The sequence below is a fragment of the Penicillium mononematosum genome (assembly GCF_028829835.1).
Source record: "Penicillium mononematosum strain IBT 11891 chromosome Unknown utg000003l:1.0-8172316.0:1.0-8177699.0, whole genome shotgun sequence".
Taxonomy (NCBI): Eukaryota; Fungi; Ascomycota; class Eurotiomycetes; order Eurotiales; family Aspergillaceae; genus Penicillium; species Penicillium mononematosum.
Window position 1 is genome coordinate 2,729,304 of NW_026643273.1, and position 27,169 is coordinate 2,756,472.

The window sequence follows — 27,169 nt, forward strand, 5'->3', positions numbered from 1 at the left end:
TCCTTGTACTCCAGCTCTATCTCCATCGGACTCCATGTCTCCCTTCCAAAACCACCGCGTAAAAACTCCGTTTTGACTATCTACAAAGCATTAAACGGTCTCATTCAGTCTTTTGGCCAACATTCCATCTAGAGAGCCATATGGGTCGGTGGCCTGTGCTTTCTCCCCATCACTGGGAAGGACAGAGAGTGCCGCCGTCATGGGGACTCGCTCAGGAGCAGGTGCTGAGAGATAACGGACTGCTCGGATCTTATGGACAGCCCTGAAAGACTATTCAATACTTGGGGTAAGCTTTACTGTGCTGGATCTGTCATTTGCAATAAGATATTTATCCACTTACTCGTAGCTGCTTGACCATGCCCTCAAGTGCTTTCCCTATAGCAATATCGTCCTCAGACTTCTCCGAGAGTAGTTTCCGGAAAGAATATCTTCGGATAGTCGCAGAGAAATCTCTCATATTTCTCGAGATATGCATCTTCAGTTCTTCATCTGAATGGTAGCGATCGATTCCCAGAAAGGCATCAACTGCCAGGAATAGCAGAATCTGGCTTCCGGATAGGCCTCCGTACTCGACAGGGGGATCGTCCGTTTCGAGTGTCAGTCCCCAGCTGTGAATTCCCGAGATATGCCTCACCCATATTGCGCGTGATACGTGGGGGTCGTTCATCTTCACATATAGATTTTGCATCACCTTGCGGAGGTTGATCAAAGCTGTCTCAATATGAGCAAGGCATAACTTCTTGTCGCGCCGTTCGAAGGCTATAATAGCTTGGATCATGGCGAAATAGACTGGAATAGCCTTTCATGTGTTAATGGCAAGTAGGCTCAGCTCAAGTACATGTGGAGGGCGCTTCACATACCATGACCTCCGAATCGTAAAATATGCGACTCCAGGCAAGCTCTGTACTTTTCACCGTATCTGACATTCCTTCGTTTACTGGATATACAATCTTTCCATGAGAGTCCAGGTTATAAACAGCGTTTGCCATAATATTCCCACTTGGAGATGTGATGTCAAATCTGCGCTGTATATATGACCATGGTATTTCTAACTCCATAGGGAAACAAAGTCTTTTTTCTTCTTGTGCAACTTTCACAACTGGGTTCGTTGCCCATCTGCGAGCAGAACCAGGCGTCATGTTAGCAAATTTCGATGATAAGGGTACCATGGTGTTTTGTTTTATTGAAGGGCTTTCTCTTTCTGACTTACCGATAAGCGTGGCGTAAGCACGCAATGCAAGAGTAGAATCCATTGTAAGCGTCTCGAGGGAAGTCATCCCAATTGCCGGACTGAACGGTTTCCAGGGCACTTCGAACTGCCTTTATATCCACCTTCTCTGCGAGCAAAGCTTGCATGCGAGAGCGAAACTCTTGACAGCGGACTTTATTACACTCATCATCAAGTGATGGGTTGGCATTCGCAAGAAATGGTGCCATGGCAGCATAAATCTGCCCGTAGATGCGCAGAGCCGCGGGAAATGCATCATGAGTAGCCCTTGGGGGCCATGACCCAGCACCTTCATCATTGATCAGTGCCATGAATGCCGAGTGGACATCATGCCGTATGTTCAGGGCTTTCACATCTTCTAGCGTAGCCTCCGGTGAACGGTGTTTGGTATTATACTGAAGGCGATAGCGCACGATCGCTACCAGAGCCAGAACGATCACGACGGTAGATAATGCGACAATCATTTTTCAGCAGCAGGGGAACAATTGCGACTCAGCAAACGCAAGCCCTTGTAGGCAGTCAATCATAAAAAGAAATAGCTCTGGGTAGAGATATAATGGCAGACAGGATAAGTAATGTATGTATGTAGCCTATTAAAAGAATATTTCGCATACCAGGTACGGACTCTCGGGATTTGTTACTAGTGCAGCGTTGGTAGTGTGGGGGCCGCGAGTATTGTAAAAACCACTAAAGAAAAATACGCCCTGTATTGATTGATCCGTAAATACCACGGTTTGTTATGACAGGCAGGTTCGATACTTGGTTTGTCAGGCTCCAGGGCTTCACATGTTGTTAGCTAATTAGTAGTACATTAGCCAGTCTCTCGCAGATAGAGAATTCAACCTTCTTCTCTCTCTCCCTTCTGGCCTCTGCCAGATCACATTTTTCTTCTCATATTACAACTTGTCGGCTTTTTCTCGCTTTTCTCTTCTTTGTCTGCAACGCACAATACAACCCGACATTTTCTAGCTGCGCGGACAGCCACCGCTATGATTTCGCAAAGGCAACATAGCTTAGAACCAGCACATGACTCCTCGGTTCACTATGTGCCAGATGAGAGTCTGCCATTGGACACAGAGTCTGCTGAACGAGCGCAGCTTCTGCCGAGGTCAGATCGAGAACCGTGCAGCCAGGACGAATCTGACGATGAAGACTATTACTCTACACGGAACGGATTCGCGGTCACGATTGCCATCAGTGTGTTGCTTATGATGGCCGACATCTGCAATGATATAGTCATGGTTCCACGGATGGCGATTTTTGAGGATATAATTTGCCGCGACTATTACGCAGGCATCGCGGCTGGGGCTGACTGCAAGATTGAACCAGTTCAGAGTGAATTGGCCTGCATCAATGGCTGGAAGAGAGCTTTCACTATGATCCCGGGTAAGTCGGAATTTTTGGAAAAAAAAAGGAATTGAGCTTCCCCTAGACTTGCTAATGCATCCGGCATAGGTTTGGCACTCTCAATTCCATACGGCGCTTTAGGGGACCGCATCGGACGCAGCAAAGTGCTATGTCTGGCGCTATGTGGAGTTCTGCTAAACGAAACTTGGACCGCAATAGTTTGTGCAATGCCTGAAGTCTTCCCTCTCAAGGCAATATGGTTCTCTGGGGTATTTACAATCCTCGGTGGGGGTCCGTCGACAGTCGTCTCCATGTGCTACGCAATCATTGGTGATGCGTGCCGTCCAAGCCAGCGGTAGGTCACCTAGGTATATCTCATTAGACATGATAAAGCTGACCAAATTTTACTAACTTAGGACAGCTGCCTTTTCTATGATTTATGCAGGCTTCCTTATTTCCGAAATGGTTTCTATTCCGGTGGGTGCTATATTCATAGCATTGAACCCGTGGATCCCAGTCCTAAGCGCCATAGGAATACGGCTTGGGTTCACCCTTTGTGCCATTGCTGTCACGGTCAAGTATAACTATAATGCAGAAAGGCGTAAGGACTCGCCTACTGATCATCAATTGTCACGCATTACGTCCTCCCCTTTGCCACAAGGAAATATACGATATCAATTCAACCGATGCATCATAGCTCTAGCTGGAGCTACTGAGTGGATTACGAGGGATGTTCTAAAATTGCTTCTTTGCTTTTTCCTGACCCAAGTAAGCCGGGAATCATCGGATATACTCCTTCAGTACTCTTCTCTAAAATTTAACTGGGACTATGCAAAGGTGATTTGCGATTCACTGCACATCTTACACCATATAAACACTTTACTAAAATTCAATTTTAATGTATAGGCATCTTATCTCATTGCATTAAGAGCCGGAGCTAATATGCTTGTGCTTTTCGCTATCATTCCTAGCATCTCACGATATCTCAGGCGGAGAAGAGTGCACTCGGCACAGGTTGACAAGCGTATCACTGTAGTCAGTGGAGTTGTGGTTGTCTTGGGATCTCTCTTCATTTTCTTCTCCTCAACACCGACATTTCTTATCTGCGGCCAAATCGTGATCGCTTTGGGTTTTGCGTTTACAGTGACAGCACGTAGCTTCTTGACTACGTTGGCACCGACGCGATACATGGGGGTTTTATCCACGAGCGTGTCGGTTGCATCACATGCTGGCATCGTTGTGGGAGGGCCATTACTGGCTTGGGCCTTCCAGATGGGTTTGGATCTTGGAAATATTTGGATTGGAATGCCGTTCTTGGTCAATGCGGTTTTCTTTGGGTTGGGAACAATAGCGGTGTTTCGTGCCAGGCCTGGTAACGATTATGAGTAGGAAGTTAAGCTTTCAAATTATGCAATAGGTATAGAGGATAGTATCGTATTGGAAAGAAGTATATTATGAGGAGAAACAGCCTGCCCGGCAGTATTTACAACACGAATCTGCAATTATTACTCGTCAATTTTGCGTTCAAAAACAGCGAGCTCCTTTTGACATGAGAGTCTGTCTTATCTCGCTCATAATACCGCGTGTTGCTTATCGAGCTCTTGCAAATGGTCCTCTAACAAATGACTCGAATTGTTTATTTTTTCCGCCAATATATCTCTCCATCTCTGCTGCAGTTAACACCCACCAGTCTGTGAATATAAGGTGGGAAAAATGACTCACCTGAGCGTTCTTCCAATCTCCTGCCTGTAAGCTCTTGCTAAGTCCAGGCATAGCAGGCGGCGAGTTGTGCCAGGCAGACGGCGAGAAAAGGACATGGTGATGGTCATTGTGTCCATCCAACCCCGGTTCGTAGTAAAATTGTCGTATCAATGCTATGTAAATTTTGTTTACATCACTAATCGCAGGGTTTCGTCCGCATCTGGCCCAGAGCTTCCACCAGGTGCACCGAGACTTTTTCAAGGATCCGGCATAGCTGTCAAAGCGGATGGCAGCTCTAGATAATCGCTTGACTGCATCAGTCATAGGGGTTATATCAACCTTCGAAGACCACAGGTCGCGGTCTGGGAGCTCGCCTAGCCACCCATGGAACGCCACCGCGTAATCTGTGACGCTCATTTTCAGCGGTCCAGGCTCTAGGAGGTGTGCCGCCATGAGGGACCATATCTTCGCACTAGTGACATGGTATTTCCATCCTGGGTCGCCAAATCGGTCCATCCATTCAAAGCTATCGAAGCCAGTATGATATGGGAAGGGAGGCTCCCCTAAAGCAGGTGAAAATCCAAAATCAAGTGTCGAAATGCAAGGGATAGACATGAAACGATTTGCATCGCCGCTGCCGGCAGGGGTGATCTCGCCTCCCCACACATCTCGCACTGACTGGCCAGCTGAAGTTTGATTCGGCGACAATATACTATTTGTTGCGGAAAGTATCGCTGAATAGAGGAGTGGACTGGCTTTGGCATGGAAATGGGTTCCGGATGCCGCAACAACGACGTTCAGATATGCCACCGTTGAGGCTCGCAACCAATTGAGATTTTGAGTAATCCAGAGTAGAGAGCCAATTTGGGCGAACTCTTCCCCTTCAAAACTTGCGAAGACAATCGTACGCTCTGGGCGCCAGCCCTGCTGAAGGGCTGCACCAAAGCTGCGAACGACCTCGTTCAATGCAGCGGATCCACTGCCAGGGTCTCCAGCACCAGGACCCCAGGCGTCACGATGATTGCCAAGGATGATCATCTCGTCGGACGTTTTACCAGTAATTGTGCCGATCACATTGTGGACTTGGGTGTCTCGAATATTCGCAGTGTTGATCAGGTGTAGAGAGAGCCCAGGAGGCGATGGCCCGACATTATAGTCAACACCATAATATTCCAAGCCTCCCTCTTCCCACCGATCTCCCATCTCTTTTGCTTGAGGCCCATGGTCGTTCAAAACTCTCAAAAGGTGAATTGCATCGACAGTGGAGATGGGTATACTAGGGATTCTAGGTAGTTCGCCCCTGAGGTAATCCGCTAGATGATATTGGTGAGTTACACTTGATCAATACAGGTATGAGGAGAGGGATCATTTGCTTACCAATATTACCAAAGCCTCCTCTTTCAATTGCTTCTAGCGGTCGCGCTGGTCCAGCAGGAAAAGGCTTGTATCCGTTGCCTTCAGTCATACTACCATCATTTTGGGGATCAGTGTATAAAACCACACCAATCATCCCCGCTCTTTCTGCATTAGCGACAGAGAGGGAACGGAATATCGACAAGTGCTTCTGGCGTACGTATGGCGATGCATTGCCCAACTTGATAATGCCAATATTTCCTTTGAGGCTAACGTTACGTTGGGCGAGAGCTTCGAAGTCTTCGTTGCTGCCGAAGTTGCAAAAGACATAAGAGCCCGAGACGTTACCGTTAGCTGAAAAGCCAAAGTATGCGGGTACAAAGCCAGCAGACGTGTTATAGTCTACCAAAGGTGCCTCGTAGAGGATTTGGCCATTCCTTGAAAGAGCGACTCGCTGCTCGTTTGTCGGCAGTGGAAGCTGGGTATCGTGGGAAGAAATTGTAGTATTTCCGACACCAAATTCCTTCCACTTTTCTTGAGTCCATTGCGCTTGCCTCCAGCCTTGGCTGGCAAGGTGTGACTCTGACGTATAATACGCACTCCAGTTGCGTGTATGTTCAGATGAGGGAACGGAAAGCAATGTTTGGCGTAAATCAAAAGTAGGAGAGGCGAATATTCGCGGGGTCGTGCCCAAGTAGTAGTAGTAAGACAGGAGGGTGAGAACACCAATAAATGCAGGCCATCTTAGCTTACTTGGAAACTTCGGAAGTGGTGATATGGGGGAAAAGTTGTCGACCTTCATGTTGCCGACAGGGGACAGACAGACTGACTTGTATCAACCTGTACGGTCAAAGAAAATGCTCATCTGCGAGAAGAGCACAGCAGTAGCGAAAGTGATCACTGACACTGAGGATAAAGCATCGAAACGACCCCAGCGCACATACATGCAGTAGGATTCTATTTTGTGAGATAGGCTCAGGCTAGTCTTTTCCCCCCTTATATACAGGTAATAGGTATTGCAAAAACTCCTGTTATGTAAAAAGTTTAAAACCGTGTATTCTTCAATATGACTCCTATCGTAAATCCAGTGATTACATATATTATTACACCGGATGATCCGGACGATCAGCGGCCGAGCTGAGTGAGTTAACGTTGGCCCATGTAGATGATGTGCATCTTACTGCAGACGCGGTAACCTCGGTGAACTCCGCACGATATGGATGGGATGCACTCGTTCTACAAAAGTACACGATAAAGATAAACCTAGGTAGATCGCGCTGAGGTTGGGTAAGCCCCGGGCGTCACTGTCGTTACGCCAATCAGACCTAGTTACCTTTGAGCCCGTGAGATAAGCCCCACTTCCCTCGAGCGCCGTCCGCAACCTTGGAGGGATCAAGACCCACGTGGACCGGGCCGCAGCCTTGATCCGTGAAGTTCCTACCTAATCACGTCTTTGGGGTTATTGATCACATCTTATGCGGCTAAGAGGCTGAAGGATCTGGATCTTCCTTACCCCGCCCTGATGTCTGTTTTGAGGCTATACCACTCCACTTTTAGCTGTAATTAAAAGAAGGATCATGATCCATGTACGCCCGGCCGCAGCCTTAATCCGAGGCTGCACTGTACTAAGTTCCTAATCACGTCTTTAAGGGTATTGATCACATCTTATGCGGCTAAGGGGATGAAGGATTAAAATTCTACCTTACACCCGCCCCCTACTCTCTGCTTTGAGGTTATAAAACTCCTGGTATGTGTATTTTAAAGCTCCACTGCACTTTTCTCTGGAATTCAAAAAAAAAAGAAAAAAGAAAGAAAGAACGTATTATTTACCTGTATTTCATTAGTATCGCTGCCCAGCTGCCAGCATACACACTAATAAACTATAACATGTGCTAAATGCAGGCCGGGCTGGTCCAGACTCACGGCTACGTAGATTTTGACAACAGTGCGATACCTTGCGACCGCCACTAGTTTCTAGCTTCTATCACTTAATACAAGCCAAATACCAGCAGATAACCATGCATACCCCGGGGCCCTGGAACCGGCCAAGGTACTAGTATGTATGTCCTTACTACCTTGCTTGTGTTTTTGGTCATTACACTGGTAAACTGCTTACTAGTGAAATTCGCGATGTTAGTATAGGCGTAACAACATAAAATATCAATGATCGAAATATGAGCTACTTGGCCTATTTATATCGGTATCTACCACAAGCTTTATTTCCTAACAGCTCAGGACCCAAATTTGAAGGCCATAACTGGTGTTTTGCCCAACCTCACTCGTGCGTGATTCCAATGAAGGTGTGGCATGTGCTAATACTATTCCAAATAGTCATGAGATATTGAAAATCGCCACAATGTCACAGACCGTTGAAGCCTTTCCTGCAACTATCGCCTACCATCTGGACACTGATGAGCTAGCCAGTCAATACGAGGCGACAAGCGGCAAAGCCCAGTACCAGACAGGAATTGTTCTTTTACGTGAACTGTCCGTCAATCCAGGAGTCTGCGTTCTTGATATCGGATGCGGCACTGGGCTTCTGGCAGCTCATATCGCCTCTCTCGCTGTTCCTCATGGGCGGGTTGTTGGGATTGACCCGCTTACCAAGCGCATCGATCTTGCGCGCAAGAAAATCAGCCCCGACTTGGAGGATACTTTGTTTTTCGAATATGGTGTTGCTCAAGACCTTTCCAGATTCGGGAGTGAGAGTTTTGATGTCGTTGTTATGAACTCAGTCATGCCTTGGTTAACACAAGAACAACAACTTGAAACCCTTCGAGAAGTGTTTCGCGTACTGAAGCCCGGTGGTCGTCTAGGTGTCGCAGGCGGATCTGGAGATCACCCCAACTATTTCTACGAAATTAGGAGGCGAATACTATCCAAAGACCCCTATCGGATTTATTATCCTGACATCACTATCGGGGCTCCCAAAAGGATTGCTGCGGATGCCCTAACCATTTTGACTAGAGAGGCGGGGTTTTCGTCAAGCAGGGTATGGTTCGATTCTAGTGCGCTTGTGGTGCAAACCAAGGAGGAACTATTGCAAATGGCGACATCAAGCTCCTTCGGCAATTACGTGGGAAAGCTGCCCAGCGAAAGACAGCTGGCTGCGCAGGAAGAGATCATGCGTGAATTCGAGCAGTACCATAAGGGAGGACACTTCGAGATACCCATAACTACTCTCATCGCGGTGATATATAAATAGCTGGTGTGGAACATGTGACCCTGAGGGGTCTTGCTGAGTGAGAGGATGTATGCACTCTACATGACCTCCCAGCTTATATCATTAATTGACACTTTGCCAGTTCGCGAGTATCAATAATCTAGGCAGAATATTTATAGGTGAAATTGGTCAAGTACCTTGATGGGTGCAGTGATTAAATGTATAAACGAAAGCGGGTTATTTTTGAGAGCAGTGAGAGAACAGAATTTAGTTCTTTGGAATCAAGGGATAGAGATAGACCCTTCAGGGAGTTCAAAGGTGTATAACAAAAACACTCCACACTCCATTCATCTCGCTACCCCGGAACCCCACGATCAAGACCAAGAGCTTAGGAGAAGAGCACCCTGTTCCGCACACAACTGCGCATTTTTATCAAGTCGACCTGCAGAATCTTCATCAAATCCAAAAACTTACAGACCTTCGAGATTTTTACCCCACCGTGCGCAAACCCACGTACCGTCGAACCATCGTTACGGCTACCTTATTCTCCGTACAACAAGAACAGCCAGAGCCAGAGAGCCAGAGAGCCAGAGAGCCAGAGAGCCAGAGCCAGAGCCAGAGCCAGAGCCAGAGCCAGAGCCAGAGCCAGATGCCAGATGCCAGATGCCAGTGCTAGTTCAACAATAACACAATCCAATTCTCGAGACTCTAGATCAGTCTTTTTCCTTCGGTTTCAAACACAATTCTCTTTTCCGCGAACCGAAACGAATCGACGCCGGAACGCACCAGACTACTCGACCAACGAAAAGTATGCCAGTGCCAAGAGACCGAGCCCGTGCGATAATCGTGGAATTCCACCATCTCTACCTACATACGACTACAGGCCATTATGCATAACGGGGACTTAGGCGTGGTGTAAGAGACCTCACTAGCAAAGTGCAGCGTTTATAATCCCACCGTCGCTCAGTGGGCCTGAGCCTGAGCACCCTCATAAAAGCGGCAGCAGCTCAAATAGTAAAGCCCGGCCCACCAGGGAAAATCCGGCACGGATAGGTACCTAGGTACTGTATCCAAGCTACGCATTTTCAACCACCATCTGTTCTATCTTCAATGTAGGTATCCCATGGATTCATTCAGAGGCCTCGTTACTCATTCCGAGTACATTAGACCAGATATCATTATTATCGTACATCATGTTTCGGCACCAACCCCTCCATCCCTGGCTGACGAATATTCGATTCCAATCAGAAGACATGAAAGGGTATTTGTAACGTCAAAGACAGCATTAACAAATTTAGTGCTTGATACCCTTCTCCTGCAGACGCTGTTCATCATCAGCCTTGAGATCGGCATCAATCCTAGCACCCTTGGACGGAGCATTGCCGTGCTGCTCAGCCTGTATTGCAACCAATCGTTAGCAAATGTGACTTGGTCAAGGCTTTCATGGGAGACAAGGCTGTGTGCAACTTACAGGCTTGGTAGGATTCTGCTTGCTCATCTCGGCCTCGGCGTCATACTCGTTGTGGTGGTGGTGTGAGGAGTCGGGCTTGTTCTCCTGGGAGGCAAGCTTGTTGGCAATGGAGCGGCCGTCCTTGGAATCAAGGTTATTGTGGCTGGTGGGCATGCCCTCGGCGTAGCGGGCGCGCTCTTTGAGTTCGGACACGGGGACGTTGCGCTGATCGCCTGACTCGTACACGCTGCGGTTTCCGACGCTGGATTGACCTGAGCCTGACATGGCCATGTTCTGGCGGGTGCCCCTGCCGGGTTGACCTGCGCCTGATACGGACATTTTGTGTAGATGTAGAGTAGATTTGGGGTTTGTGAGATTGAGTGAAAATGGTTGTAAAGAGAAGTTTTTTTTTAATGGAAGAGGTTGATTGATTGATTTCTACCATTGGAAGAGCTCGGTCTTATACTTCGTTTGCTGGTTGTGATGTCATCCTGGAGTCACTGAGATCATAGTGGGGCGTAGCCCAGTTTGAGGGTAATGACAAAAGATCCTTGTTCATTACTTTGATCGTATACCTGGGTATACTCTGGGCCCTTCTTTGGGGTTCTGATTTGACTTGCTGACTTGCTGATCAAGGCAGAACTCGATGACACTGTTGATGCTTTAGAGTTCCTGTTAGTGCCCCACTTATATACTTGTTCACGTAGAACACGATTTCTTGTAGTTTGCTGTAGTATTATGTACGTATGCTGCGAAGGAGTTACCTTAATTATCAATTAATATGAGCTAGTATAGATATCTTTCTACTTCATCTCGAATGTTGTATTTGTGGACATGTGTGATCTATCTGTCTGCAAAATCGGCTTATATATATATTTGTGACGTAGGGATAATCGCTAATATAAGGTAGTATAAAAGTTATTTCATTATATTCCCCCTAAAATTGAGGATTCTACTTCTCTAGAAAGAAAAATTCGATGTTTCATACTAGAATATTATACAACATTGAAAATGCTTTGAACATGAAGCGACCCACTTCAGCCGTCGCGGCGCACTGCGATTGCTGGAGAGACCACAACTTTACGTTATATTGAACACTATAATTGTGCAAATGTACACCATGTTCTCTCGATTACCAATACGAGCTAGCAAGCTGCAGCTGACGCCCAAAACCATTTCAATTCTTCTACCATACCAACCGCCAAGAAAAATGAGTTCTTCCACCACAACAGCGGAAGTCCAGCCCCGCTACCGCCAACTCTTCACCGAGCTAGAGAACCGCTTCAAAACCACGAGTCTGGGCAACGATAAATGGTACATCCTAGCCATTTCCACACTAGCCGCCAGCCCGGACCCAGAACGAGGAGACCAGCTCTACCTCCACCTCACCCAGCAGGCAGACTATGCGACCTCAACAGCCCGGCAAGCCCTGATCCGCCGGCTGCGCGAGGCACTCGTCAAATCCGTGCCTATAGTCGGAGTATGCAAGCCCATTGAGGCAATTCTGGCCATTAGCGAGGTCGAACGCGACGAGGACAAGGATTTCACCTTCACCCGCGAGGGTTGGCAATGCGACGAGGCCAACCACGAGCGTGGCACTGGGTGGCTGCAGAAGCTGTACGCGCGTAACACGACCGGCACCCTGGATTTATTCAGTGCGCATAAGGACTTTTCTTGGCTTTCCAAGGAGATTACTTACGGGTTGTTTTTGTCGGATCGGCAGGTCTTGGATGATCTTGATACCCAGCTTGTTGTGCTGCCTGGTATCATGAGTCAGAATCTGCCCAAGGAGACCCATTGGCATATTCGTGGTACGAGGCGCATTGGTGTTCCTCGGGAGGAGGTTCAGGTTATTTGGGATTGTGTGCAGCTTGTCGCTCAGTTCTTTGATGTTAAGCTTCATAAAGTGCCGACTGTTGAAGCTGTTGAACATGATGTTTAGACCAAAAAGCAGTGGTTCTCGAGGCTTGATATTTTAGAATTACATAGTATATGAATCTATATCACTATGAAGCCTTCGGATGCTTTAATATTGGAGGTCTTTTGTGTTGTTTATTTGGTCCGTACATATCTGGTGCAAATATATCGACCAATACACTCTTGGACAGCATGCCAATGACAACCTATATATTAACAAGAGTTCTTCCACATCTTCTTAAGACACCAAAACAATATATACAGTTTATTATATAAATCGATGAACATCTGATCTGGATAGCAACCAACAATGACCTACGTCCGCCGATAACAACCGATAAGGGAAAAAAGTTCGAAAACGGCCGAGCGCGGGGCCAAGATCAACTTTTGAACTTCAATTCTACCCAATTCAAGACAAAACATACCCCAATTAGCACAATATGGTTAAGCGGAAAGACCTCGGTGATGTCACCATGGGCGGCACCCAGCCAGAGAACTCCGACTCGGACGAGGTTAGACTTGCAGCCCGGACTGGACTGTGTGCCGTCAGATTGCTAACAATAATGACGACCACAGGACATGGACCTGGTCAATGTCGACTTTGAATGGTTCGACCCTCAGCCTATCGATTTCCACGGTCTGAAGAACCTCTTGCGCCAGCTATTCGACAACGATGCCCAGATCTTCGACATGTCCGCGCTGGCTGATCTGATTCTCTCTCAGCCAACACTGGGATCGACAGTGAAGGTTGATGGACATGAATCCGATCCCTATGCGTTCTTGACAGTTCTCAACCTGCAGGAACACAAGGTTTGTCAATTCCCGGTCTTCGTCTCTTCATTGTACTAACAATCTGCTCCTAGGACAAACCCGTCGTACAGGACCTGATCAACTACCTCAAGACCAAAGCCGCCTCCAACCCGTCCCTCTCCGCTGCTTCTGAGCTCCTTTCCCAAACCCCAATCCCTCCCATTGGCCTTATACTGACTGAGCGGCTCATCAACATGCCCTCCGAGATCGTCCCTCCCATGTACAACATGCTCCAGGAAGAGATTGCCTGGGCTGTTGAGGACAAGGAGCCCTACACCTTCTCGCACTATCTGGTCCTTTCCAAGAACTACGAGGAAGTCGAGTCGAAGCTCGACCAGGAAGAGTCGCGGCCTCAGAAGAAAAAGAAGAAGGGTGGTGAGCAGGCCGAGCGCTTCTTCTTCCACCCCGAAGACGAGGTTGTGGAGCGCCATGCGCTCTGTGCTGGCTCTATTGATTACACCCATAAGTCCGACGAGGGGCACTCAGACTCGAAACGTGCGTTCCAGGAGCTGGGTATCCGGACGAAAGGTAGCTTGATTTTGATTGAGGCGGCTCAATTCGAGCCTATGGTTAAGGCTCTTACGCAATATATGTCGTAGTGAATGTTACGACTTTGTAGTCTGATGCAATTTGATGTCCAGTTACGACAAAATTTATTCAGTTCTAGTATATTCTGGGGACAGACTGGCGTCGGCCATCTAATTCACATAATCCTTATAACCTTATAATGCTGAGTTTCGATAAATTGATCATATCATAACCTTACCTATGTCAAGGTGTTCCTTATTCCCATTGCGTGCCCTTGAGTCTTTGCATGAGGTACTCGACCTCGACAATCTTGGTCAACGGGATGACACATTCCTATAAAGTAGCACAAGAGTCAGCAATTATGCACCCAAAAGCAAAACTCCACATTTTCTTTTTTTTTCGCACCTTGTACATAGCAACAACAGCATCAGTGTTAATCTTGGGACCATTCTCATCAGGGAAAGCAGGATCAGTGCCATAAGTCTTCGCCTTGAGACCCAAACGCTCAAGAACCTTCAGCTCAACCGCAGAATTGGTAATAGCAGCATCGATGCCGGCCCGATCCTCGGCCTTAATCAGGCGCACAAAAGTCTCAGGATCCTTCTGGAACTTCGACTCAGCAACGAACTTTCCAAAATGAATGCGGCGCGACAGCGCCTGCAAACAAGCAACATCGCAGGTCGCCGCGGAACCGTAGTTCTCCTGTGTCTCGCCACGATCCTCCCGTCCAAACCCGGGACATACTGCCGGCAGGACCTCGTTGATGTACCGTTCCTTGATCACGTCGTTGACGCAGACATCGTTCTCGTGCAGGATGCGCGGGTATTCCAGCGGCTGCAGGATCGGCTCTTCGAGCACGTCCGGGAAGAAGGGGTACTCGTCGGGGGATTGGTAACGGCGTACTCGGGACTGTATGCGCTCTTGTTCGCGGAGCAGGTAGTCCAACAGACTGAGCTCGCTGTTGGGGATCTTGACGCCGCCGGGGACGTAGACAGTCTTGTTCAGTGGGAATTGAACCCGCTCGATCAGATGGAAGGTAATCGTGTCTTCCAGTCGACTGAGAGCCTGGAATATCAGCTAGCAGCTCTCATTGTGTGGGGTTTGGGGTTTCAATAGAAGTGTAGTGTTTCGGGGTATAAGGCTATGGCGGGGGCGGGGGAAAGATTTGGGGAGTCTTTCAGCTGGAGGAAAGATGAGAGCTCACATCAACTGGAAACGAATGTTAGCAAGGTCCAAAGCCTTGGTGGCATCGGAGAGGTCAATGGCGCTATCCATGGTTTGATTTGTGGTGAAGTGTAGATGGAGAGAGACTGCGGGACTGCGAAGTTGGTTTCAGATACTTCAAATCCACTCCGCTTGTCTCCCCCATTTATACGTCGCAGAAGAGGGGGAAAATAGGAAATACGCTGTGTCAGAAAGCCCCATATCATTTCTCATATGCAGGATTCACCAATTGCGTATAGAAAGACCGGTGAACAAGTACTATAAGCGTTACGATGATCTTCGCATTTGGTACTTTGGACCATATGCGACCGAGGCACTTGCTGGAATACCACAATCTAAAACCCACACATGAACATCCTTGCACTTTGATCCGATATTGAAGTCAAATTCGGACAAGTCGAAAGCGAAACATTGAGCATCTGCTGGTTTCAGCCCGTAAAAGTACCATACGGCAGTACCCGGGGAACGCGGTAAACTCGCGTGGACACCAAGTCTCCTACTTCAACCTACCACAAGCTTCCAACTTTCCACTCCTCGTATCGCATGGGTTTTGGTTGAGCCTAGACATTCTCCGTCTCATGGAGAATCAGCGCCGCGACGACTCCCCGTCGGGTCTGTCAGACATCGTCGAGGGCGATGGCCTTCTGGGCACCGGCTTAACGGTAGGCTTTTTTCCACTCTCCGATGACGCCCCCCACCAAACTGCAGGCTGATTGGATTTCATCTGCGGTGATTTCAGACTCGTCATATCGAGGCATTCGGACGAAAAGTCACAACAACTGCAGGACACCTGATGGGACCGGGCGAACCTAATACCACCCACTTACACAATGCTATGAACGACATCCACCGCGAGCTGCGGCGACCGGCCACGCAGCGCAAGGTGTTCTCCTTAACACAAACAACACCGACCGACCTTGTCCGCTCAAAGCTTTCAACTACCGAGATCCAGTCCCGTGCCCTTTCCTCCCTTCCGGATGATCTTCTCGCCAACATCCCTGAAGACACCAGCTCCTACTCCCTTTTCGAAGGCTTCCAGGCCTCCATCCCTGAAGATGAACATGAGAAGAAGCGACACCGAAGGCGCACCTCCAAGGGGAAGCTTCTCAAGGATGTTGAGAGAGGTGGAACCTTGACTGCCGGCCCGGCTGGGTTAAAGGACCAGCGGAAATCGCTGAGTCGCAAGTTGGAGTTGATGGGAATCCGGAAGAACATGTGTAGCGCGGAGATCCACGAAATCGATAACAAGGTCGCCAACTTACACAAAATGCGCAAGATTGTTCTCGATCGATTGGCCGGCTTGGAAATGGACGAGGCGGGTTTGGAGCAACAACGTGGGTCATCACATCGAGACAGACAGGGTCATGGCGAAATAACTGACAAATATGGAACAGTGACGGATCTAGATAATAAATTGGAAGACTTCCCAGAAGAGGAATCACAAGAAACACCAGTTGCGACGCCGCGCTCAGACGGCCAGGATAGTTCTATTGCATCGTCGGGAGATCCAGCGATGGACGCTTCGTTCATGTCAGAATCGATCTACGAGAAAATCCCCCTCACCCTCACCAAAAAGTCTACGACATCGCTCTAATAGTATGGAATCCTCCGGTCTGGTACGCGAATCTCAACTGATAGCAAATTTAGGGAAACGGTCGATGCCAATTCTACATGAACACTTCGCCCCGGGATCTTTGATCAAGGAAATAGAAGCACACACCGACATGGTCACAGCTATTGACTTCGACTATCCATTCGGAACTATGGTCAGCGCTGCACTAGACGATACTGTGAGAGTTTGGGACATGAATGTCGGCCGATGCTCCGGTTTCTTGGAGGGACACAATGCCTCGGTTCGCTGCCTACAAGTGGAAGATAACATCGTGGCTACGGGGTCTATGGATGCCTCCGTCAAGCTGTGGGACCTGAGCCGTGCTCGGCCCGCGACCCGGGACGGGCGCCTCAACAGACACGAGCGTGACCAAGAGGAGGGAGGCTCAGAGCACAACTTCCCAGTACCGCCGTCCTCGAACCTCGAAGACTGTAATGTGTTCTCGCTAGAGGCACACGTCGACGAGGTTACAGCGCTCCATTTCAAGGGTGACACCCTAATCTCAGGATCTGCAGACAAGACGCTCAGACAATGGGATTTAGTCAAAGGACGCTGTGTCCAAACTTTGGACGTTTTGTGGGCGTCCGCCCAGGCATCGTCGTCCATGATGGGTGATTCTGACTGGCGACCATCGGGTCGCATGCCCGACGCTTCGGCTGACTTTATTGGCGCAGTGCAGTGCTTTGACGCTGCGCTGGCATGCGGTACAGCAGACGGCATGGTCCGTCTCTGGGATTTGCGCAGTGGTCATGTCCACCGGAGTCTTGTAGGACACACGGGGCCGGTCACGTGTCTCCAATTTGACGATGTGCATCTGGTCACGGGCAGTCTCGATCGCAGCATTCGGGTAAGCAGTCCAGTTTTCCTTTTTCGCCTAGCCATTGTTTCTAATTTGTCCATAGATTTGGGATCTACGTATGGGATCTATTTACGACGCTTATGCCTATGACAAGCCAATCACCGACATGATGTTCGATTCCAAACGTATCGTGGCCGCTGCCGGAGAGAATGTGGTCAAGGTCTACGACAAGGCCGATGGCAACCACTGGGACTGTGGTCCAGGTGTTGGGCTTGACGATGACGAGTCATCCCCTGCGACCGTTGAGCGGGTTCGTCTTAAGGATGGCTACCTTGTGGAGGGACGTAAAGATGGCACTATGGCTGCCTGGACGTGCTAGACATGTAACATCACTTGGATCACATCTTGCTTTCACCTCAGCCTTTTTGCGACCGTTGTATAGTATTCAATCTATGTCTTAGTAGCGACCGAATCAGGAGCAGGACCACGTTGGTAATTCTGTATACAAGAACAAAGTCCTTCAAACAAGGTAAGACTGAAACAAAAATAGCAAGACCGTAGCAGTCCGAGGCGCAATTGTTGACAAAGAGAGTAACAACAAAGACTATGGGAGTGAGGCTGTAGTCTTTAAAGAACAGCAGAAATATAAAGAACATGAAATTCCAGAGTCCAATCCAGTACAGAACAGCTCCAAAAAAGTTGAGAGTTGAGATTCTTCAGTGATCTTCACGCCTCCACCCTTTTTCCCCATCTACTTTTCCTCACTTCAACCTCCTGACTCCTCGCCCCGAATTCCTGGAAAACTAGGTCTAAATTGTTGCTCTTCTTAAAACAAAGCGAGAACAACTCCTCGGTCTCTCGGGCACGTCACCCTCGGAAACTGGTCGCTGGTAGCTGCAAGTCACGTTCCCGTCGCGTCTGCGCGTCTCTCCGGGGTCGCGATCTACAGGACATCTACACACGGCCTTTCGGAGTCTGCATTTTCAATCTGTTCCGTGGTAAGTCTGAAATTACTGTCGCTTTCTTTGTTTCTTACTCAATACTTGTGGCATTGGCCCTGGTCCGCCATACTTGCACTGTTCCATTCTCGTGGCACATTTCCAGTTCATGTCGCATTGTCTTGATACATATGTACATGAAGGTGTCGATGCTCAATTTCAATCATTGTTTGGTATTTCAAAAGGTTCAATTGATATATTGACTATATTGACCATATCCCATTGTCTGGGTTTGTTTTGCTTTATCATTCCAGTCCAAAGCTGATATCTCAACTAGACAACAAACAAGAACAAAGTATTATCTTTGAAATCAACTCTAGAGCCCAAAAGTACAGATGCCGCCCAAACGTGTTACACGCCGGGCTGGCGCGACTCCTCAACGGCCACATCAAGAACCAGAATTCGAGTCCATCCTCGACCGTGTGCAAGGGCCTGTTTTGCCCAGTGTTCCAGTCCAAGCATCCTTCAACTATGGCGCTGCTACTACCACAGGATTACCTCAGCGCATGTCGATGCGCCCCAACATTGGGATTGATCAGATGGCTGGAACAGTCAATGCCCATCTTGAGGTTGCTCGGAAGCGAACAGCCGCCACGAAGAAGAAACAAGGCCCCCAGGCACACCAGCCAAAGCGTGAGCCAACACCCGACCAGACCCAGCTTCAGCAGTCGCTGCATAACGCAGCAGATGAACACTCCGATAAAACTCCTTCGCCTCCTGTTCCACATTCGGTATCTACAGACTCTAGTCCTGACGCTCAACCTCCACTGCAACGCCACTTATCGAACTCTCCGCTTTATCCATCGCCCCTTCAACGGATGGGATCTCCTCGCGTTCATAGTCCTCTGGGTAGCAGCTCGCCATTCCGCCACAGCTCTGTTGATAATGCCTCTGTGGCGTCTTGGAATCTGGAACGTGATATTAACGAAGATGATCTACAAAGAACGCGACCAAGCAAACATGGACGCAATATCACAGCGCCCCCTCGACGAATTTCTGGCCTGGCTAATGTTCTCGAGGAGGACGAAGAGGATGTCAAGTTTGATCCGGCAATATATAACGATTTCGAGCCCGATGTCCCCAAGGAAAGCCTTTTACGTCGATGGCTAGGAGCAGTGCGGTCCCGACGCCAGGAGCCACAGAGTCGCCATGAAAATGAACCTCCCAGCGAGGTACGCCGAAAAAGCTGGATGCAGAAGTTTGAAGCAGCAATGGAGGGCCGCTACCAAAACTGGATTCGGGCCGTGTTCTATTTGCTTTTGTTCCTGAGCTTTATTTTCGTGCCCCTGATTGCCGCGAAGCTTCGCGATTATCTAGATCATGGTGCCCTGGATTGGGATTCCTCCTCGAACATGACCATAATTAAACCGGAAGTTCTCCATAGCATTCGGAGCCAGGTATCAAAAATGGACGCTCAGATGTCATCCTTGTCGAATGAGATCAGTTCTGCTCGATCAGAATCGTCACTTTCCATTCATGACTCGACGCCCACGGATGCGAGCCTCCATCGAAAACCGGTCCATAAGGTAAATTTCCTCTCGGTGGCATTGGGGGGCAATGATTGACCCGGCGAAAACTTCACCGACTTTGGGTCCCAAACAGCGTGCTTCCCTCCGAGCACTTCTTTGGGCGAGTTCATTTGTGTCCAGGCGGCCCATCCGGTCACAGCAATCTCCCATGTCTGCGCTTACCACGTGGGAAGAGGTGGGCGACTGCTGGTGCAGTGCCCCTCGAAATGGAACGACCCAACTGTCTGTACATCTCGGTCGCGACATCGTGGCCGAAGAATTGATAGTTGAGCACATTCCGGTGGGCGCTTCTCTCGAGCCAGAGGCGGCACCTCGAACAATCGAAGTGTGGGCGCGCTTCAAAGTCAACCCCCACAAAGCACCAGTCAAAGCCAAACCAACCCCCGAGGCTAGACCTGGCCGGCTTGGCTTCATGAAGCTCTTCGGGGATGCGACAGTAACACAAGAACCGCCGTCAACGCAGGCCCCTTCATCCCACGAAACTGGACTCGGAGGATTCCTAATCCCTGGAATCGGTTCGCTTCACGCGTTGGTGATGGATCTATTGCGACGGAGCAACCCCTTCGAGCCCCCAAACGCTTATTCAGACGACCCAATTCTCGGCCCCAACTTCTACCGCATCGGGAAAGTCGAGTACGACCTCCACAGCCCGGACTACGTGCAGGCGTTCAAGCTCAATACCATCGTCGACGTGTCAACCATCCGTGTGGATAAGGTTGTCTTCCGAGTGACTTCAAATTGGGGTGCTGACCACACATGCATCTACCGATTCAAGTTACACGGACACCTCTAAGCCCGGCTACGGATATTCGTTCCTGAGCTTCTTTGAGCTTTGATTCGTCTCTTACACTTCTCTCATGTATTTACCTCCCAAGGGATTAGGTTCTGGCTGGTCTGGAATTTGGATAAAATGTGCTTTGCGATGATACCTTGCATGGCTGCGGCGGCGTTACATGGTTTCCTTTTGGGTTAGTTCTTTTCTCTTTTGCCTCTCGATATTTATCTTTTAGAGCCATATCATATGATAGCCATGATTCCATTCGGGTTTGCTTCTCTCGTCCTCTATAGTTCCATATTTACTAGTCACGAGCAGCCTCTTTAACGACAGTTCGATACGTATACAGGTTGATTGGAAAGGCTCGCTGGACTCAACTGTTCAATGATTCTTGCATCAATATGTTGCAGGTTCCTTCGTGTTGCCCTTGCGTGGATGGCCATGTATATATGGCTTCGATTAATATGAGGCGAGAGAACAACGGATGGCTCTTGCCAACTCATCAGAGTCGCTCCTTCCCACATTCTCCATTCACATCCGCCCATTCCTTCAGCATCACAGTTTCTGTATCTTTTGTGATATACCTGTGACTACGTGGCGCAGGGTACACGACGATTCCTGAGTCTCCCGGTTCTCTAACCCTTCTGGTATAGGGCTGAGTGTGTTGTCCGCCAGGGTGCCACGGGGATATTCAGATAATTGGTACCTTGAGTCATGTCTTACTTCTGTTTTCTTGTAGGTCCTCGGTCTGAGCGCTTTCTGCTATCCGCCTATTTGTTGCGAAGTCATATCTCGCAGATTATTGTCCAACCAACACCGGGACCAGGAACTGAAACAGTTGGTTACAGACTGCTTACCGAGTGGATGCAAACCTGCCACGCAGATATAATAGAGGGTGTGATACAGTTACTACTATTAGATGTTAAGGCATGGGCTTTCTAACTGTGTCCTCCGAAGTGTATAAATACGGAGCTGGGTCCTCAGGAGATTCTTGACCACCAACCCAGATACTGATTTCTTCAAGACTTATTTCAACTACTACCACTATGCTTGCAGTGAGATCACGTCCTTTGCGTGGGAAACATAAGTCGGACACAGATTTGACGAACACTTCACCCGACTTGGCCAATCCCAGTGAACGGCTGATGACAAAAAAGGAGGCAATAGACCTTATCAGCCGATGGTATAAGTCCGGCAAGCCATTCTTCACCAAAGAGGCGCTCCAAGAGCTCGGGGAGCAGGTCAGGACCAAACGTGCCAAGGGGGATAAAATCACCGTGAGGGCACTCACCGGCGTTATCTTCGAAGGCACGGTGAATTTAGGACATCGCTTCCGTGACAAGATTCATCCCAAATGGGAATGCACCTACATCTAGTAAGTTGTTCACCTCGTGCTTTATTTACCTACTGGAGATCTATTGCAACGAGAGCTAATACCGTCTAGCAAGGACCTTGCCATAGAATACAATCATCCAGAAAAACTCAAGTTGGACGTGCAAAATAGTATCCATGACGACTACACTCGAGCTTCGGCCCTCACCCCGCTGCGAGTGACACACCAGGTATACCCAGTGGACCAGAAGGAAAGAATCCGGGGCTACGAGGTCGCGCGGGATATCTTCAAAAGAAAGTGTGTGTCCTGGGACGAAAGCCAGACCCGCACGAGTTTCGAGGAGATTCTGAAAGAAGCCGAAGGCCACAAGATCAACAACATCGTCGGGCTTGCCTGCGGTAGCCTGTCCCGACATCCCAGGTACAACTCTGCGGTTCAACACGCGTTGCTTGTTACCATAAGAAAGTGGCTGAAAACAAACGGGCTGGATGGGAAAGAGCTCTCCTGCTACGTGCAGGATCCGGAATACACCGACGTCGATAGGCGAATCCTTCACGATGTCGGGTTCCAAGTTGTTGATGATCCGGACGGCTTTCTCAAGGTCGATGAGCAGTCGGTTGTGCTATCCATAGCAGCTAACGTACCCGTGAAGCATATCATTGCGGATATTGCTAGACCTGCTATTGTCATCTGGTTGGCGGTTGAAGAAACGAATAATGCTCGTTTGTGAGTGCTGTGTTGGATTGGTTTAATGTCCCCAATGGGGCTTGGTTCCAGAGCTAACATGAATGCACGCTAGGCTTGACCCTGACTCGGAGCGCACAATGGAAATGATGGAGGGGTACGTCAAGCATGAATTTGAATCTGAGGGATCGCGGTTTAGGCAGGTTGTGGTCTATATCAGGAGGACGAAGGATGAGCCACCTTTTCAAGGGAACGCGTGAGTTAGGCTGTCCAGGTGCCTCTCTGGATATTTTCGACGTGTCTTTATATAGACAGTTGGGGGTATTGAAACATGTTTCGTTTCTTTAAGCGCTTTCTCTCCCCTCAGCGGCTACCTGTAATAGTATCTTAGAAATCACAAAAAAAGGCCCCGAGTAATACCTAGGTAGGTATTAGTTCAAGTGGACGCGCCCCGCATGTGATATGTAGGTGCAAGTGTGATGCGCTGGCTTAGGCGCCAGCCGCCATGGCTATATTACAAGTACTGCCTCAAAATAAAGTACTAACTTCTTTTCCAACTTCGAAAGTCCGAAAAGTCATCCAAAAGAGCTTAGATATAGCCACATCGTGAACATGGACGCCATAACCAATTCAGAGCCCTCGGCCGAAAGAGTCTCGCGGTTAGACCTTGACTACAGATACACGCGTTGTCGCTTGACTGAACCTGGGGAGGCCCCAACCCTGGAGGGGGCGATGGAAATCATCGACAGACTCTACGAATCCGGGGTGCCCTTTTTCACCAAGGCTTTAATCCAAGATATATGGGATCAAATCAAGCAAGACCCAGCCCCAGGTGACAAAATACTTACGAACGACATAACCGGCGCGGTTGTTGAATGCGAGGTTGAGAAGGGAAAGGTTAGGCAATGGCAGGTTGACGATACGGAAATGGAATATGTGTGGTGAGTACATTGCCGTGGATAGCTACATCTGTGCTATGGACAGGACTGATATCATTCAGCAAGGAACTGGCCCTCTCTTATCAGTGTCGAGCATCTCTCAGAAACGAGGTTAAACGGAGAGATTACCCCCTCGAGCATTGGGAGCCCTGCCCAATCAAGCTCATGCATCGAACACACGAATGGGATAGCAAGACTGAGACAATCATCCCACGGCGTGGCCCCCTGGACCTTGGAGTGGTCACAAAGACCTTCCAAGACAAGGCCCAAGAATGGAAAGACAGCCCAGCGTGTGAAAAGCTCAAGACAATTCTGTCCTCTTCTGCAAAGAATCATGAAATTGGCAAGGTGGTCGCGTTTTCTCTTGGCACGATGTCCGGGCAATATTTCAATGAGGATGGCAGTCTGTATACGAGGAGTCGGTGGCGATCCGCATCTCAGCATGCGGTTCTCGTTACCATCATGGAATGGGTAAAAGAGAAGAGACAATAAAGAGAAAGTCCTATGTTATTCACAGGAACCAGACTACAGCGAGGTAGACAAGAAGGTTCTGAACGAGGCCGGCATCGAGGTGGTGGAAGATCCGTGTGGCTGGCTCGAGGTGGACGAGAACTCGATCGTGCTCTCGATAGCATCGAATGTGCCTTCTAAGGAGATTATTGCAGACATTTCCCGTCCTGCCGTGATTATTTGGGGTCGAGTCGAGTTTTGCGATGGACTTGAGCAAGGGTTGTGAGTATCATGTCATCTTCTACCCTCTCCTGTTCAGTCTGCTAATATCCTCACCAGAACCGATCCTGACTCTTCGCGAGTCAGAGCAATGATGGAGGGTTATGAGCTGCATGAGTTTGGCCCTGATAAGGAGATGTTTTCGGATATTGTGCTCTATATCCGGAAGTCGGTGGCTGCCCCAACTCCCAGTTCAGATGGAAGATTTTCCCTAGACATGACATTATCATGTCTTTCCGGTGGTCTTTCCGGTGGTCTTTCCGGTGGTCTTTCCGGTGGTCTTTCCGGTGGTCTTTCTGGTGGTCTTTCTGGCGGTCTTTTTGAATGTCTTTCGGCTGTCCCCAGTTTCATAACAGAATTGGTATATTGGGTGCATTCTGAAGATGGTAGAAGGAGGCATACTATGCCATTTGCTGCCCTGGTGACGATAATGATATCAAATATGGAATGCCTCCCTGAAACCGGATCTGCTGTAAAACCTGGTGATGCATGACCTAAAGATACTCATGTAAGTAAGTCTAGTTAGCATATAGTTAATGGTCAATAACATACCTCACACCATTTCATGGTACCTTTTGGCACCGACTCGTCCTGCCAGGAATCCTTGTCGACCCGTTTCCCTTCAACAAGGTAAACCGGGGGATCCCCTATCAACGGGGCCCAAGCTCACCGCTTTCGTACATCCGAATCAGAGCTTCTACGTTCACACGCTGGACTTGACCAAACTCAGTTGGTAGATAATCTTTGAGTTGCTGGATTCTTTCCGCAGGTTGTATGACAAGGGGAATAGGGCAGACTGGGCTAAACACAGGTTGGGAATTTGAGCCGGCCATCTTGAAAAGTATGAGATGGAAAGATGGAAAGGTGAGGAGCAACGTACATATCGCGGGATATACCTGCTGCTCCGAAGGTGGTTAGCGTGTAGTGACGTGACCGAGTAGAGGCAGTATTATAATAGGCAGGCGGTATATAAGGCGGTATATCTTGGAGCTCCCACCATCGTTGGACAATCATCTGAATGTCCCCGTATAGTCCGCGTACTTGCCCCTCATTCGTATAAAATAATCGAATATTATAATCTGATATGGAATCGAAGAATAATACATGTAAATTATTATTATCCCATTTAATCTCCTTTAATCTCTGCATAAGTATTAACTTCAACCTCGTTGCGTAGGATCCCACCCCCACATATCGAAAGGCGGAAGATCCTCGACTCGGGACCTTCAACTCTGGTCACGCGGCTTTCGTGCAGCCCATCCTCGTACCTACGCCCCCCAATGGCCTCCGAGCGAGCGATCGATCGGGAAGAGCGACAGGGCCTTGTAAGTCTTGCCCCTTTTGCTTTTTCAAAGAGGGGAACCCCCTCTTTATATCTGACGTTGGACACTATGGGGATCGGACATTGTGAACGTGTTTCGGCATGGGTTCACCAGTCACCAGATCACCTGGCCATATCCAGATCTTGACTAACACGCAAACAGCGTGCCATTCGTGACTTCCTCAAGGCCCGAAACTCCTACGATGTCCTGCCGCTCAGCTTCCGACTCATCATCTTCGATACGTCGCTTTCCGTCAAGGAGAGTCTGAACATTCTGATTCAAAACGGTACGGGGTTTTCGCGATTTCTTACTTTTCAACAAAATTGCCAAACTCCAGCTGACTGTGAATCCGGGAATCGGGAGGTACAGGCATCGTTTCAGCTCCGTTGTGGGACTCCAAAGCGTCCAAATTCGCAGGTCTTCTGACCACCTCCGACTACATCAATGTCATCCAATACTATTTCCAGAACCCCGCGGCCCTGGACCAGATCGATCAATTCCGCCTGGACAGTTTGCGAGGTGCGTTGGGCCCCAGTGTCGCCCGCATTCCTGCAGGTACACCCCGCAGCTAACGGGAATATACAGAAGTTGAAAAGGCGCTAGGCGTGGCGCCGCCGGAGACCGTCTCCATCGACCCGGAGCGCCCTCTCTACGATGCCTGTCGGCGCATGCTGGAATCGCGCGCCCGCCGTATCCCCCTCGTCACCAGCGATAGCCAGACCGAGCGGCCCCACGTTCTCAGCGTCATTACGCAATACCGCATCTTGAAATTCGTCGCCGTCAATGTCCCCGATACGCAGCAGCTGCGTCGTCCGCTGGGTGAGCTCTTGCTTGGATCGTATGATAACGTTGCCACGGCTTCGATGGACACCCCGGTCATTGATGTCATCCATATTTTGGTCGAGCGCAGCATATCCAGTGTGCCGATTGTGAACTCGGAAGGCGTGGTGTATAACGTATTCGAGTCGGTTGATGTTATTACTTTGATCAAGGGTGGTTTCTACGATGACTTGAGTCTCACAGTCGGGGAAGCATTGAAGAAACGTTCTCCGGTATGTCTCTTCCGTTCCTGGTGATATTAGTTGATACTTACCTTCCCGCAGGGTTTCCCGGGTATCTACACATGTTCATTGAATGATGGACTAGATACGATCTTTGATACTATTCGCAAATCGCGAGTGCACCGTCTTGTCGTCGTGGATGAGCACTTCAAGCTCAAGGGCGTTCTGACTCTGAGTGATATCCTGCACTACATTCTTCTCGAGGGAGAGAACGAGGAAGCATGATCGGCCTCGAGTTGGAATACGTGATTTTTCCCATACATATTCAGTTTTGCATGGTTCCGGCGTTTTGATCTGTTCTGACTGAGGGGAACCTCAGAAGGTAACATGAATTGCCTGGGGAGCACATGGGCCCGGCGAGGCTATGACTCCATGTCCTGGGTTATTTTGATTTTGGACTTCATGAATGTACAGAGGTAATGACATTGTTTCCAAAACCGGTGTTCTCTTTTGTTTTTTTTTATTGCCGAGCAGTGCTGGCACGGAAATAGACCTGGAAGATTTGAATGTCAATTTGAAGCATTATCTTAACTATTGTTCTTCCAACATTGAAGGTTGGCTATAGAAGGTAAGGCGTAGCTTCCTCGTAGATCTCAGCTCCTTCCTCCAGGAGACCTTGTCCAAGTCACTTCCCGGGCCTCCATGCTAGTCCTTACTTCATCACCATC

General features: G+C 48.9%; 14 protein-coding genes across 14 annotated transcripts; 8 read left to right on the forward strand and 6 right to left on the reverse strand.

The window, feature by feature from the left end:
* Window positions 1-90: 90 nt before the first annotated feature.
* On the reverse strand, window positions 91-1,692 carry N7519_005993 (uncharacterized protein; the record flags this gene model as incomplete). Its single annotated transcript, XM_057292769.1, has 4 exons — window positions 91-270; window positions 341-799; window positions 861-1,020; window positions 1,211-1,692. 4 exons carry the CDS (start codon window positions 1,690-1,692, stop codon window positions 91-93), a joined length of 1,281 nt encoding a protein of 426 aa, XP_057147580.1.
* Window positions 1,693-2,217: 525 nt separating this feature from the next.
* Window positions 2,218-2,934, forward strand: N7519_005994 (uncharacterized protein; the record flags this gene model as incomplete). Its single annotated transcript, XM_057292770.1, has 2 exons — window positions 2,218-2,614; window positions 2,684-2,934. The coding sequence occupies 2 exons, from the start codon at window positions 2,218-2,220 to the stop codon at window positions 2,932-2,934; spliced, it is 648 nt and encodes a 215-aa protein (XP_057147581.1).
* A 552-nt stretch (window positions 2,935-3,486) lies between these two features.
* On the reverse strand, window positions 3,487-3,810 carry N7519_005995 (uncharacterized protein; the record flags this gene model as incomplete). Its single annotated transcript, XM_057292771.1, has 1 exon — window positions 3,487-3,810. The coding sequence occupies one exon, from the start codon at window positions 3,808-3,810 to the stop codon at window positions 3,487-3,489; it is 324 nt and encodes a 107-aa protein (XP_057147582.1).
* Window positions 3,811-4,297: 487 nt separating this feature from the next.
* N7519_005996 (uncharacterized protein) lies at window positions 4,298-6,431 on the reverse strand (the record flags this gene model as incomplete). Its single annotated transcript, XM_057292772.1, has 2 exons — window positions 4,298-5,589; window positions 5,654-6,431. Coding segments are annotated over 2 exons (2,070 nt in total), but the record flags the coding sequence as incomplete, so codon positions are not given.
* Window positions 6,432-7,985: 1,554 nt separating this feature from the next.
* Window positions 7,986-8,834, forward strand: N7519_005997 (class I SAM-dependent methyltransferase; the record flags this gene model as incomplete). The annotated part of the gene is made up of 1 exon (XM_057292773.1): window positions 7,986-8,834. The coding sequence occupies one exon, from the start codon at window positions 7,986-7,988 to the stop codon at window positions 8,832-8,834; it is 849 nt and encodes a 282-aa protein (XP_057147584.1).
* A 499-nt stretch (window positions 8,835-9,333) lies between these two features.
* Window positions 9,334-9,680, reverse strand: N7519_005998 (uncharacterized protein; the record flags this gene model as incomplete). Its single annotated transcript, XM_057292774.1, has 2 exons — window positions 9,334-9,500; window positions 9,668-9,680. The coding sequence occupies 2 exons, from the start codon at window positions 9,678-9,680 to the stop codon at window positions 9,334-9,336; spliced, it is 180 nt and encodes a 59-aa protein (XP_057147585.1).
* A 406-nt stretch (window positions 9,681-10,086) lies between these two features.
* On the reverse strand, window positions 10,087-10,581 carry N7519_005999 (uncharacterized protein; the record flags this gene model as incomplete). Its single annotated transcript, XM_057292775.1, has 2 exons — window positions 10,087-10,188; window positions 10,264-10,581. 2 exons carry the CDS (start codon window positions 10,579-10,581, stop codon window positions 10,087-10,089), a joined length of 420 nt encoding a protein of 139 aa, XP_057147586.1.
* An 871-nt stretch (window positions 10,582-11,452) lies between these two features.
* On the forward strand, window positions 11,453-12,184 carry N7519_006000 (uncharacterized protein; the record flags this gene model as incomplete). The annotated part of the gene is made up of 1 exon (XM_057292776.1): window positions 11,453-12,184. One exon carries the CDS (start codon window positions 11,453-11,455, stop codon window positions 12,182-12,184), a length of 732 nt encoding a protein of 243 aa, XP_057147587.1.
* Window positions 12,185-12,599: 415 nt separating this feature from the next.
* On the forward strand, window positions 12,600-13,568 carry N7519_006001 (protein-transporting protein BCP1; the record flags this gene model as incomplete). Its single annotated transcript, XM_057292777.1, has 3 exons — window positions 12,600-12,671; window positions 12,736-12,969; window positions 13,023-13,568. 3 exons carry the CDS (start codon window positions 12,600-12,602, stop codon window positions 13,566-13,568), a joined length of 852 nt encoding a protein of 283 aa, XP_057147588.1.
* A 184-nt stretch (window positions 13,569-13,752) lies between these two features.
* Window positions 13,753-14,772, reverse strand: N7519_006002 (chorismate mutase ARO7; the record flags this gene model as incomplete). The annotated part of the gene is made up of 3 exons (XM_057292778.1): window positions 13,753-13,830; window positions 13,903-14,554; window positions 14,702-14,772. The coding sequence occupies 3 exons, from the start codon at window positions 14,770-14,772 to the stop codon at window positions 13,753-13,755; spliced, it is 801 nt and encodes a 266-aa protein (XP_057147589.1).
* Window positions 14,773-15,299: 527 nt separating this feature from the next.
* On the forward strand, window positions 15,300-17,511 carry mdv1 (uncharacterized protein; the record flags this gene model as incomplete). The annotated part of the gene is made up of 5 exons (XM_057292779.1): window positions 15,300-15,383; window positions 15,461-16,055; window positions 16,116-16,251; window positions 16,319-17,180; window positions 17,236-17,511. 5 exons carry the CDS (start codon window positions 15,300-15,302, stop codon window positions 17,509-17,511), a joined length of 1,953 nt encoding a protein of 650 aa, XP_057147590.1.
* A 954-nt stretch (window positions 17,512-18,465) lies between these two features.
* N7519_006004 (uncharacterized protein) lies at window positions 18,466-20,452 on the forward strand (the record flags this gene model as incomplete). Its single annotated transcript, XM_057292780.1, has 2 exons — window positions 18,466-19,656; window positions 19,733-20,452. The coding sequence occupies 2 exons, from the start codon at window positions 18,466-18,468 to the stop codon at window positions 20,450-20,452; spliced, it is 1,911 nt and encodes a 636-aa protein (XP_057147591.1).
* A 1,040-nt stretch (window positions 20,453-21,492) lies between these two features.
* N7519_006005 (uncharacterized protein) lies at window positions 21,493-24,611 on the forward strand (the record flags this gene model as incomplete). Its single annotated transcript, XM_057292781.1, has 7 exons — window positions 21,493-21,809; window positions 21,879-22,493; window positions 22,567-22,707; window positions 23,018-23,392; window positions 23,452-23,860; window positions 23,907-24,121; window positions 24,179-24,611. Coding segments are annotated over 7 exons (2,505 nt in total), but the record flags the coding sequence as incomplete, so codon positions are not given.
* A 787-nt stretch (window positions 24,612-25,398) lies between these two features.
* snf4 (AMP-activated serine/threonine-protein kinase regulatory subunit SNF4) lies at window positions 25,399-26,726 on the forward strand (the record flags this gene model as incomplete). The annotated part of the gene is made up of 5 exons (XM_057292782.1): window positions 25,399-25,443; window positions 25,603-25,726; window positions 25,810-25,959; window positions 26,026-26,492; window positions 26,544-26,726. The coding sequence occupies 5 exons, from the start codon at window positions 25,399-25,401 to the stop codon at window positions 26,724-26,726; spliced, it is 969 nt and encodes a 322-aa protein (XP_057147593.1).
* Window positions 26,727-27,169: the final 443 nt, after the last annotated feature.